Source organism: Labeo rohita, chromosome 18 (assembly GCF_022985175.1).
Source record: "Labeo rohita strain BAU-BD-2019 chromosome 18, IGBB_LRoh.1.0, whole genome shotgun sequence".
Lineage (NCBI taxonomy): Eukaryota > Metazoa > Chordata > Actinopteri > Cypriniformes > Cyprinidae > Labeo > Labeo rohita.
The window spans coordinates 31,949,116-31,962,694 of NC_066886.1; the positions used below are offsets into that span (position 1 = coordinate 31,949,116).

Here is a 13,579-nt window from a genome sequence, read left to right on the forward strand (position 1 = left end):
AATTGTGCCTTGTTTGTAAACAAATCTGCGGTAAAATGAAGTAAACAAAGGACCAAGTTCTACTGACACAGTCCGAAAATTCATTAAAAACAAAGTTCATCCACTCTTTCCTATTGTTAGGATCAGAAGGAAGGCAATGCAAAGACTGTTTTTCTCACAATTTAGCACTGCACAGTCTCTTCTTGTCTTTAGAGCCATCTTTATAGTTTGGTTTCTGCATTTGCCTGTCTCGTTATTTACAGTACATGTGCAAATTGGTGTCACATCAAGAGTGGAACATTCGACGACCTGTATATAAGCTTCAATATAAGCTGTTTTGAGACAAATAAGACAGTTTTGAGTTCTGAAACTTACAGGATATTTTTATAGTACAATGACCTCTTACATCAAAAGATGAAGGGAATTTTGTTTTCTCCGTTCATGACCCCTTTAAGAGGCATTATAGAGGTTGGGTTGATCAAAATTTTGTCGCTTAGTCGCTCGAAAAAAAATTACAAAGTAAGTGGCAATGTCTGATGAACAGATTGTTAACGGCTGGTTTATGTGGTAAACCTATCCTTTGGACAGGACATCCAAATGCTCATCTATCATTCATCGACCTCAAATACGGCTTTTCATCTTACAGATGTAGTAGTCAGCTCAAACTAATGTTAACCTAGTAAAATGTGCGTTATTGAAGTGTCTGTGCGGAATGTGTAAGCTGAACAGTAGCACACTCACTGCATAACAGATGAAGGTGCTGGTGCGGTCACTTACACTTAAAAGACTCTGAATCTGTAAAGACTCTACGTGTATTTGTGCGCACTCACAATAACAACGAAACGTTGAGCTTTTGTAAAATAATGAAAGCAAACACGATGCGCTTTCTGCCGTCTCGGTCTCTATGAACTTGAGCGCGTCACTGTGAAACTCTGTGCATACTTGCCTTATAGATGTGAAAAATATATCTATAGAGAGTTCAGATTCAAATAGAAAACAAATAAAACTATTCTCAGATTACGTAATCCATATAAAACATGCATACTGGCGCATAACCACTGCGGAGATGATGAGTCAGTGTCGCCGACTTTATCTCTTAAGCCAAAAACTAAGAAAGCACTAGTTTATCAATAATTTATTAAAATGTTAATGCAACCTCATTACTTTTGCTGGTGTGCTGTGGCAAGCTTTATGTGCGCTTGAGTGCTTATTAGGCTATGTAGGCAATTAAAGGCTCATTATCATGATTTAAATGCTTTATTAATAAATGTGTGATTACTCGACTATTCAAAATGAACGATTACTAGTCGACCAGAAAAATCTTTCGTTGAGGGCATCTCTAACTGATATACCAAAGACATCCCCAATAGGGAATTTCACTCCTCTTGCAAACTAGCCAAGAAGCGATTGTGTGTTCCAGCAATTATATTGTAGTTCCCCATCTAAAAGAGTTCTTAGTGCCAGTGGGAACATAGTGTCAAGCCACAGAGCATCTCTTAAACCAGAAACCACTGATAGACAGGCATTCTTAGCTAAAAACTTGTGAAACCCTTGCATAATTTACCCCAGCTGTTCAGTGTCAAATGTAATGTAAATTACATTGCTCTAAAGAAGTGGGCAGAAAAGGCACTTTCTGCACCCACTTTGGATTCTTTTTTCAAAAAGTGGTCACTAGGTCTATATTTTCTCCAAATTCATCTTTTTTTAATCCAGTAATAAGTGCTTTATGTGCAACAACTGAAAAAAACACACTTTCTTGCTAAGCTTGTGTAGATATCGTGCAAAGGATTTATTGGTTTATTGGCTTTAAATGATCATGATATTGTGACTGACTGAAGTCAAAATGATTCTCTAGGGTAATCAACAACATGTCACAGACGCTTGCCATAAAGCGAGTATTTAAAGGAAAACTCCACTTCCAGAACAACAATTCACAAATACTTTACTCACCCCCTTGTCATCCAAGATGTTCATGTCTTTCTGTCTTCAGTCATAAAGAAATTATGGTTTTTGAGGAAAGCATTTCAGGATTTTTCTTCATATAATGGACTTGATTGGTGCCCCAATTTTGAACTTCCAAAATGTAGTTTAAATGCAGCTTCAAAGGGCTCTAAACGATCCCAGCCAAGAAAGAAGAGTCTTATCTAGCGAAACGATCTGGCTTTTTTTCAGAAAATAAAAATTTGTATACTTTTTAAGTACAAAACCTCGTGTAGCACAGGTTCTGGGATGCGCGTTTGAGTTTAATTTGTGTTTTTCCTTTTTTTTGTATTAAATTTGATTATGTATTTATTCATTTTGTTGCAAGAGAGAGCCCACCCACACGCTCTTTTGATTGGCTGCGTTTTTATTGTGTTTTGTAGCTGTGTTTCTTGTGCGGACAGACAAACAGGTTGTTGCTGACATTACTGAACTGCGTCTGGTGTTACTGTACTAAGATTTATTCATAGCGTCACTGCAAGTTAAAATATGACAGGATAAAGTGTTTTAACATCCCCAAAAAATCCTTAGATGTTCTGTAGAATTAAATCTGCTTTCCAGTTTGAATAGTTTCTAGGAAAAATTCCAAACTATTATCTGACGAACGTTTTTTGGAAACCACTGTAGCACATTACAAAACACCCTTGGTGATTGTGCCTGGGTCATTATTGCAAATAATCTACTTGTTCTTAAGTCATTATAAGGTAAACAGATGTTAAAATATCATAGTTAGGCAAAACACGCAAAGCCAAATCAAAGCGACAATTGTGCCATTTACTGGCACTGGTAAAAACAGGCACTGCTAGAAGCATTCACTTGATGCCCCACACTGTGGTTCGCACATGGACTAGCTGCCTAGTTTCATCACTCAGACTGGAGTAAACATCCTTCAATTCTAAGAAACGTCCCAAAAGAATTATACAAAGAGCATGAACAAGAGGCAAGCTTGCACGCTGGACCCTATACCACGAGAATGACACACACCATTGTAACAAAGTTCCCACTTATTCCCTCAGAATTCACCTGAGACACACCAGTCATGAAATTAGAGAGCCTTCCATAACCAACTTATTTTAGTTACCAAAAACCTAATAGTCAGCTGTGCCTTATTACGAAAAAATAAACATGACTTCAAATTTTGATACAGAGGAGTAACACAATTTGGACTCTGCACAATGGAAAGTCAATTTAAAGGTTTAATTTCATTTTCTTAATATTTACATAAATGTAATGTTGTCAGCATTTATCAATATTGACTATTCAACCATGTCACCAGAAAAATGAATCAAACTTTTTTCTTTAATTTAAAATAAACATAACCAAATGCAAAGCATTTTCACTTAAATACTTAAAAGTAAAAATAGTTTTTTTTAATTTACCCCAAGACAAAATATGCACAAGCGACATCATTTTTTGGAAAGGATTACATGGTTCACATCATTACTATCAACGCTTTGGGAAGTCTGAGAAATAAACTGTCTTGTCTACTTGGTACATAGTTAAACTCTCAGCAACAATCCATAGTTGCAGCACTTTGCTTCACTGAAAAGTTTGCTTCGGTGTGACGCCACACTGACAGGTATCTGAGAATGGTTCGATTTGAAAAAGGTGATATTATTTTTACAGATTAATTAGAAACCACTGCATGGATTTTTATCATTATAGGGTAGATTTGTACATACACTGCCAACACACATTAATGTTCAAACAACATGTAAGAGTAAACTTTGCATCCGATGACCCCTTTAAACACATAATTTGGTAACAACAAAACAACGTGAGAAAGAAAAATAAAACATATTTCATATGGCCCTAAAAATGTCATTTTTGATCATTTAATAAATTGGTGTTACATTGGATGAATAAGTTATTTAGTAACTTAAATAAGCATGTCTAGTTAATTATTTATTAAGTTATTAATTAATTAGTAGGCATGTTTTTTTTAATAATAAAACTTAATTTAACCTGTAAAAAGGAGCCTAGAAAAATTTAAATGGAAAAAACGGAATTTTGAAAAAAAATAAAACAGATTTTTATTAGGGCCCTACAGATGTCAATACCACACTGACCACCAGAATCACATACTATGGTTTGTGTGAATCTTACATAAACCGTCAAGCAATGTGGTGTTTCACTCTCAAATTAAATGAATGAAAAATTACAGTGTGCACAATAAATTAAATATTTTTTCTGAGTCATGCCCCCTAATCGACACTGTTGTGGGCCCCTCTTAGCCTTTGGGCCTTATGGATTCTCCCACTTTTTCTGGCCAGTGGTGATGCCTCTGGCTACTGTCTACTGAACATGAAACAAGACAAAGCAGTAGTTGAACACATTTCAAAATTCTCACTTTCAAAATTCATAGAAAAACACCTGTGACTCTAAACGTAAACGTGGTTGACTGTGGTTTATAACAGAGTGGTATAATAAACTTCTGTGTTGCTTTTTTTGGAACTTTCTTGACTTTTCCAAAAAAAAAAAAAGTACATGCTAAATCAATTCACTCCTGCCTTTTTTGCCTTTAACTACAACAGTTGTTTTTTTCCAGAAGGAGCAGGAACACTTTGAAAAATGCAAATTCGCAGCATGTGGCGCTACGCAGAGAAAAGGGAGCAGTTTGGCCTGTCTCAAGCAATCTTCTGAGATTTACCATCCAACAATAGTCTGATCTATTCTTCATGGTGGTTGAGCATGTGTGTGCATGCATGCTTTTGCACGTGTTTGTTTTCGTGTGAAATTTTCAGTGGCTCACATTTCAGTGATGCCTTTCTAAAACCACATTAACATTTCTTTTCGACCTTTTTTTCTGCTGTCTCCTTCAATTGCCCCTCTGCAAATATGAAAGGAAGAAACAACTTTTTCATCATTCAGCAATTTGGCACATATCCATGCGACTACTTAACAAGCCAACACTTTCTAAACGACAGGGAATACGGCCACATGAAGCCAGTTTAGTAAAAAATTGGCCATTTCCTGAACAGACCTAACCAGAAATCTCATATGTACATTTGTCATGTCAACATACCCATCACAGGATCTATAAAATTGTTTTCACTAGGTTTGTGATAGGTTTTGGAAGATTATTTCATTCTTTCAGAGTTACATCATAGTTGTACAGAAGTAAAAGCTGAAGACGGTGCCATATTTCCTTGATTATTTTTTTTTTCTGCTAGGGCATATGGGAGCTCTGAGTAGGTCCACTCAGAATGTAACTGGATTTAAACCTTCAGCTTGTGCCATTTTATCTCCACATGGCCCAGATCACAACTGGTCAGACTGAGGTTCATTTCCAAAGCAAACACATTAGGCAACATTCAGATATGTCCAAGTACGCTGCAGGTATCGGTTTACCAAACAGACAGAGAAAGAAAGAAAGAACACTAGGAAGAATGAGGCATTAAAATGATTTCTCATCCCTCGGCACAGCAAGCAATTCCGGGACGCCTCAGGGATGAGCAAAGCTTAGTAATGCTGACACATCCAGAACTGTGTCAGCACTTGCAGGCTACTTCGTTAACAGGAAAAGGATGACACAAAAGCGAGGAGAGCCATTAGTGACTAAATTACTGATGACAAACACTGAAGCAGCTGAAAGTGGGGAAACTAAAGAAAATGAACTAGATTTTAGTTTCTGAGGAAAACGTGAGTGGTGTTTGCTTGTGAAAAATCACCAACACAATACCAGGGTGCTGAAGGTGGTGCTAGGGATGTGACGATATCCTCGCAAAACATATTTCGCAGTGTTTACATTAGAGATACAATTAATCATTAAAATATGGAGATCTTGATTCAAACACCGACGCAATCTTATTCCTAAATGACAAAGATTTAGCTATGTCTATTAGGACTGTTTCACATCGCGAGTGTCAGTGGAGCGTGAGAAGCATGTTTTGTCGCTGCCCATGTTAATGAATCAGAGGGTCGGGGTAACATGAACGCAGAAAAAGCAACACAAAACAATCTTTTCAACCACATTATAACCATTATTTTGGTGTTACAGACATTTAAATAATAGAAGTACTGCGATAACAGTTTATATTTTGGGATAAACACTTATTGTCTACAGTAGCGATAAAAACGAAAGTATCTTTACACTTGTATGTATTGTAACGTTTATCCTCTTCCGCCAGGAGGTGGCAACCATTTTAAAAAAGTATGTCATTGAAGATTCCAATAGTCAGACAAGACTTAAAGGAGAAGTCCACTTCCAGAACAACAATTTACAAATAATTTACTCACCCCTTTGTCATCCACAATGGTTATGTCTTTCTTTCTGTCTTTAGTCATAAGTTTTTTTTTGAACACATTTCAGCATTTTTCCCCGTAAAATGGACTGATATGGTGCCCCGATTTTGGACTTCCAAAATGCAGTTTAAATGCGGCTTCAGACAATCCCAGTCCAGAAGAAGGGACTTATCTAGCAAAACAACTGGTTATTTTCATTAAAAAATACTTTTTATTCTCAAACGCTCATCTTGCCTTGCAGTCCTTGAACTCTGTGTATTCTGGCTCAAGACAGTTAGGGTATGTCAAAAAACTTAGACCGTATTTTGTCCCTCAACTTCAAAAATCATTTCTAAATCATCCTACATCACTGCAGAAGTACCGACACAGTCTTTGCAAAGTGAACATGCACAAAAGATCAAACACCCTTATAAAAAAAAAGGTAAAACAGTGATATAGGACGATTTTGAAGTTGAGGGAGAACATGAGATGGGAGTTTTTCGACATACCCTAACTGTCATGAACCGGAAAAAAACAGTCCAGGCAGAGTAAGACAAGACGACTGTTTGGCATTAAAAGTATATAAATTGTATTATTTTTATTAAAATAACCGATCGCTACACTAGATAAGACCCTTCTTCCTCGGTTGGGATTATTTACAACTGTATTTGGGATCGTTTGAAGCTGCATTTAAACTGCATTTTGGAAGTTCAAAATTGGGGCACAATATCATGACTTCTTCATTGAATGTTTTTTTTTTTTAATTTTGTTTAAATGAATATATGCTTTTATATAGCATATAAGACTTAAGCAATGAACAGTTTGTCAGAACCACTAGTAAATTACGTTATTTTGTTTAGTTTTCTAATCTTTTTTCTCCAGAATCGTGAGAGAATCATGGTCTCCAATTTATTAAAAACAACCGGGATTCTCAATTTATCCCGAGTCTTGAAGCTTTTGTTTAAATCTTGTTTATTACTGCATATAATTAATTAAAATGGAAGTTTAATTTAATAAAGTTCAAAATGCACCTACATTTTTTTGCATTTTGTCTTTTTCAGTTGAATAAAAGACTATTTTCCCTATATATTTCATCACTGAGGATTTCTTAAGAAAAGTTTAAAGGGGTCATCGGATGCAAACTTCATTTTTACATGTTGTTTGAACATTAATGTGTGTTGGCAGTGTATGTACAAATCTATACTATAATGATAAAAATCCATGCAGGGGTTTTTAATTAATCTGTAAAAATAATATCCAATAATTTCAAATCGAGCCATTCTCACACCCACAGAGGCCGCTCCCACTATAGTTGATTGACATGAGCATTTTACCTCAGATCAGCTGTCACAGTCACACCTCCACAAGAATATCTCCAATTGAGCAATTGAGGTGTTGTGTTGCTGGATCTAATAATGAACGTAGTGGCCATCATTTACTCCCGACATCTGAGCAGCTGAAGATGCAGTGGATTACGTTTGTTTGTGAAGGGAATGCGCCTCCCGATCTACATAAATGCGTCTATGTTCGCGCAAATCATTCGTGATCCAGCTTCACCTACAGCAGAAGTGAGTATAAAGGGTTTTTTTTATGAATCTCCTAATAACGCTCCTTAGTGGTTGCTAATACTCTTGGAAACTACCTATCCTCATTGGAAATCAAGCCTCTACCTACATTTCTGCAATACTCAAAAAACATACCTCAGTTTTGACCTGAAATGAACACTACAAACTCCTTTTCACACAAAGAGTTTCCATTAAGAAAGCACAATATTATGTTACGACTTTGAAACAATGTTAACATGCTGTGAGATTTGAAAAACGTATATTTTTGAATGTTAGCATCACATGAAAATGAGTTTTCTAATTCAGCAGGTTTGCTCGGTAGCTCATGCGTTACGGTGTTGCATTTGTGAGGTGAAGCGCTCCGGTATCTCATGAAACTACGGTTTGACAAAACAGCTCAAACCTGCATACAAGGAAGTTAAAATAGCACAGTTGCATCAGCACATGTGGTCTTATATCACTTTTGCACTAATAGATAGGTTGAGGGTTGGGTTTGGTGTAGGGGTATGTTATTTTTCAACGCAATAGAGAATTAAGCTTTTAGCAACACACCCCAGACATTTCAGTTCTGAACAGTCACAATATGTGCCTGAAGCTACATAATAAAAATGTAGAAATACATACATGTACCAAAGTTATATCACAGCCATGTACTGAATGCACATTTTACCACCACTGACTAAACGTTTCACTTAGAAACTTAATGTAATATCAGTGTTGCAAAAACATCACAATACAAACCAATGGACAGGATGTACAGTACATCTACATCCTACACCTTCATTTTCATTTACAACTAAATTAAATACAACTAACATCTATTGTATCAGAGAAAATCTCTTCTAAGAAATGGCACACCTCTCAACAACTTTAATTGAGGTTCACAGTACATTTTTACAGTTTAGATTTAAAACAGTTAGTGGTTTGTTATTAAATATCCCTATTTAATAATTTTGTTGTAATCAGTTATAATTTATGAGTGTAAAAACACTAATAACTAAGTGATATATGGAAAAGGCAACTATGGAATAAAAGGAAAATAAGAAAAGAAATGGAATAAGTTTAGAAATGCAAGGACAGAAAGTAATTTTAAGAAATATTTTTAATAACTTAAACTCACTGTGGAAATAAAGAGAAGGACAGCGGCAGAAGCAGAGATGTTAAGAAAGAAAGATAAAAGCTGCAAAAAAGAGGAAGTCTAGTGAAAACACGTGTTTGTAGTAAAACAACAGAGCAAAAAGAGCCATTTTACGCTCTTCTGATTTCTCTAACGTGATGGCATACCTCTGATAATGATACAATAACTCTGGAACAAACAGTCCAGGGTGCCAATATACTAACACAAAGAAACCACGGGATCCACACATGCACATGTTCCTCATTCATCTTAACTCTTCATCGCCTGTTACAATAACTGTAATGCTGCCCAGATCTGCACTGGAATCTTACATTAAGAAACCCGGAGAAAAATGCACCACATAGACGTTTCAGCATAAAACTTCAATACCAGCAGAAATGTGAAGAGTGTCACATCTAATAAAGATCACAGCAGTTTTAGCGTACTAAAGCCCCTGTCTGTTCCTACACTCACCCCTAAGGCAACACCATTACAGTCATCAAAGCACCACTTCTGTAACATGTTCACCTCTTTCAACAATAAATCTCACAGTGATTACTGTCAAACTTTAAAGCTTCCTCTTGGCATGCATATTACCTACCTTTTTTTTTTTTTTTTTTTTTTTTTTTTTTGATTAGGACTATGATAGTTTTCTTCAGCAGAAGCTTTCTGCAGGATATTGTACAGCCAGCCAGTCGGTGTAGCAAAATAAATAAATTGTTAGGTAACATTAATAAAATGTTAAAGGAGTAGTTTACTTCCAGAACGAAAATTTACAGATAATGTACTCACCCCCTTGTCATCCAAGATGTTCATGTCTTTCTTTCTTCAGTCGATAAAAAATTGTGTTTCTTTAGGAAAACATTTCAGCAATGTTTTCCATATAGTGGACTTCAATGGTGCCAAAAGTTTGAACAATTTTTAAGTTGAGGAAGAAAATGAGATGGGAACAGAGTTCAGGCAGACTTAAACAGGACGAGTGTTTTAGGTTAAAAAGTATATAAATTGTCAATTTGTTTAAAAAATGACCTATTGTTTTGCTAGATAAGACCCTTCTCCCTCGGCTGGGATTATTTAGAGCCATTTGAAGCTGCATTTAAACTTCATTTTGGAAGTTCAAACTTTGGGGCAGCATATCAGTCCATTATATGGAGATAATTCCTGAGTGTTTTTCCACAAGAAACACAATTTCTTATCGACTGAAGAAAGAAAGACACTAACATCTTGATGACAAGGGGGTGAGTAAATTATCTGTAAATTTTTGTTCTGGAAGTGAACTTCTCCTTTAAAGGGGTCATCGGATGCTAAGTTCACTTTTGCATGTTGTTTGAACATTAATGTGTGTTGGCAGTGTGTGTACACATCTACCCTATAATGATAAAAATCCATGCAGTGGTTTTTAATTAATCTGTAAAAATAATATCCCCTTTTTCAAATCGAGCCATTCTCAGATGCCTGTCGGTGTGGCATCAATCCAACAGAGGCCGCTCCCATAATAGTTGATTGACATGAGCGTTTAACCTCTGGTCAGCTGTTACAGTCCGTCCTCTTTGTTTCGATGCCGGAGCAGGGATGTAAATTAGACAAGAATATCTCAGATTGAGCGACTGAGGTGTAGTGTTGCTGGATGTAATAATGAACATAGCGGTTGTCATTTACTCCGGACATCTGAGACGCTGAAGATGCAGTGGATTACGTTTGTTTGTGAAGGGAATGCGCCTCCCGATCTACATATATCCGTCTATGTTCACGCAAATCATTCATGATCCAGCTTCACTTACAGCAGAAGTGAGTATAAGGGTTTTTTATGAATCTCTGCAATCACCTTTCCTAATAATGTGCTAGTTAGCAAGTTTATCAGCTAAACGCGGCTAATGTAAACAGGCTCATCACTCCACAGAGAGAAGAGAGGGGCGGGGCGAGCAGAGCTCATTTGCATTTAAAGCAACCTTGACCGGAATGGTATTATTTTTGCAGAGCTGATTTTGGCAAGGTAAAAATGGTGTTGTTTTACACAACCATTGAGAATTTTTAACCAAAGTATATTATAGACTTTTCATTAAGACCCTAAAGAATCATATCAACTTGTGGAAAATGGGCATCCGATGACCCCTTTAAAAATAAAGCAACAAATAAAAATACTTTTTGACACACAAAAGGTCACGGTCTAGTGGCAGAATCAGCATTCTGACATATTACCAAGTACATTAAGTGTTCAACTAGCTGGATTTGATGCATGAAAATGTATTGTGATGTAAATGCCCACCTCACTAGTCAGACCCACTGCCCCATGGATCTTAGCGATGTGTCCCAGCAACCAAGGGTTCTTCTGACCCACATTTCTTAGCGTGGACAGGAAAGGAATGAGAGAGGCAGGGCTTGCCTGAGCCACGTTCACCAACACACCCAAGGCAGTGTCACTGAGATCACTGTCACTGATGTAACCAATCAACAATGGCACCAAAGACGACAATACCTGAGGAGACAAAAGATAAGACCAAAACTTAACCCTCATAATGCATTCAAAGTCTGTTTGGACACGAAGAATTACTTACTGTCGTAATTTAATATTTTTCAACTAAAACCAAATTTTGAAGTTTTAAATGACAAGAAGTTTTGAATGTTACTACGTTATTTAGCCCTTTTTGAAATATTAACAAAAATAAACACACAAACTATGACGCTAAACCATTGCTGTTTGAAATTTATAAGAACTTACTTTTTTTGACTTTATAACTCATGATTGCTCAAAAACAGTCCAAATGAAACATACATATCAAAACAGCATAAATATTACTCTGAAAGGCTTTCAAACAAAGTAAATTTATTTTAATTGCATAAACTCTCACTTTCAGATGAAAAAAAATGATATTTTTAAAGGGGTCATCGGATGCTAAGTTCACTTTTACATGTTGTTTGAACATTAATGTGTGCTGGCAGTGTATGTACAAATCTACTCTATAATGATAAAAATCCATGCAGTGGTTTTTCATTAATCTGTAAAAATAATATCACCTTTTTCAAATCGAGCCATTCTCAGATGCGTTGGTGTGGTGTCACACCCACAGAGGCCGCTCCCACAATAGTTGATTGACATGAGCGTCTTACCTCAGACCCACCTTACATCAGCTGTAACAGTTCGACCTCCATTGTTTCGATGCCGGAGTAGGGACGTAAGTTAGACAAGAATATCTCCGATTGAGCAATTGTGTTGCTGGATGTAATAATGAACATAGTGGTCGTCATTTACTCCCGACATCTGAGCCACTGAAGATGCAGTGGATTACGTTTGTTTGTGAAGGGAATGCGCCTCCCAATCTACATAAATGTGTCTGTGTTCGCACAAATCATTCGTGATCCAGCTTCACCTACAGCAGAAGTGAGTATAAGGGTTTTTTTATGAATCTCTGCCATCACATTTTCTAATAACGTACTAGTTAGCAAGTTTAGTGGCTAAACGCGGCTATATGCGGCTAAAAATGTAAACAGGCTCGTCACTCCACAGAGAGAAGAGAGGAGCGGGGCGAGCAGAGCTCATTTTCATTTAAAGGAACAATCCGTCAGAATTGGTTGATTTTTGCAGAGCTGATTTTGACAAGGTAAAAAGGGTGTTGTTTTACACAGCCATTGAGAATTTTTAACCAAAGTATATTATAGACTTTTCATTAAGACCCTAAAGTTAATATCAACTTGTGGAAAATGGGCATCCAATGACCCCTTCAATGTCATATTCATGTTTACCAACAAAGATTAGTCCTAAAAGTGTGTGAAATATGTGGAAAAGGCTAAATATATTATACAAATGTTTCTAATTTAACTTCATAGATAATATAACAAAAAGCATTTTTGACACCTAATGGTGCTCCATACATTCCCAGGTCTAAAATGACCCAAACACAAAACATGTAACTTCTTTTCTTTTCTTTTTTTATGTTATATATATTTGTCATTGTAAAAAATCATTGTAAAAAAATCTTTAAAAAAAAAAAAAAGAATTAAGGAGGTAATTACAGCACTTCTACAGTTCTCCGCTGTTCTTGGAAGCACATAAGGACATGCTATCTGGACTCACAGTGGGGATGTAATAAAAGAAGTAAAAACACCACAAACACACTCATTTGCTCCTGAACTTTTCTTTTATCAGAGGTCCCTTATGGTTGTAATCGTGTTGTGTAAAGAACCACAGCACTCTGGTTGGTTTATTTCAGTGCTGCCCACTCATTAACTGGACTCCCTGGTTCCTATATGAGTTTACAGAGAAAAACTGGAGAAGATAGTAACAGAAAAAAAAAGCAGAGCAGAAGGAAACTCGTTATCATCCTCCCACTACGGAGAGTTTATCTAGATTTCTCTGTCTGTTATATCAAAGCAAAGATGACCTCAAAAAGAACAGTGACTCACAGAAGTAATAGATATCATCAGCGAAATCCCGTGTGTTGGTGGACGTTCATGTTTGACAAACTGCAGTGACGACTATAGAGGCAGATGAAATGAATCCAACTACATACACCCTTTTAGCGAGGATTTGCTTAATCCTGTCATTTTTCATTGTGAAACACTTCACCTTTAAATTGGCAGTGGTTGAGAGGACGAAGAGAGAATCTGGGAGCTGGGAGGGCAGCAGACAGGACGTCCTGTGAGAAGCAGGATTCCCAGCCTCGGTCAGGAAGTGAAAACCACTGACTAATCTTTATTAATCCCGTTTGCTTCCAAA

The 13,579-nt window shown here is 36.6% G+C and overlaps 1 protein-coding gene across 3 annotated transcripts in view; it reads right to left on the reverse strand.

Moving 5' to 3' along the window:
* The window catches only part of veph1 (ventricular zone expressed PH domain-containing 1), a 124,462-nt gene that overhangs the window by 53,169 nt on the left and 57,714 nt on the right, over positions 1 to 13,579 (reverse strand). For all 3 annotated transcript variants that reach the window (XM_051135283.1, XM_051135282.1, XM_051135281.1), the window contains exon 6: positions 11,132 to 11,341. In XM_051135283.1, coding sequence (XP_050991240.1) covers positions 11,132 to 11,341 — 210 coding nt within the window. The remainder of the gene's footprint in view (positions 1 to 11,131; positions 11,342 to 13,579) is intronic.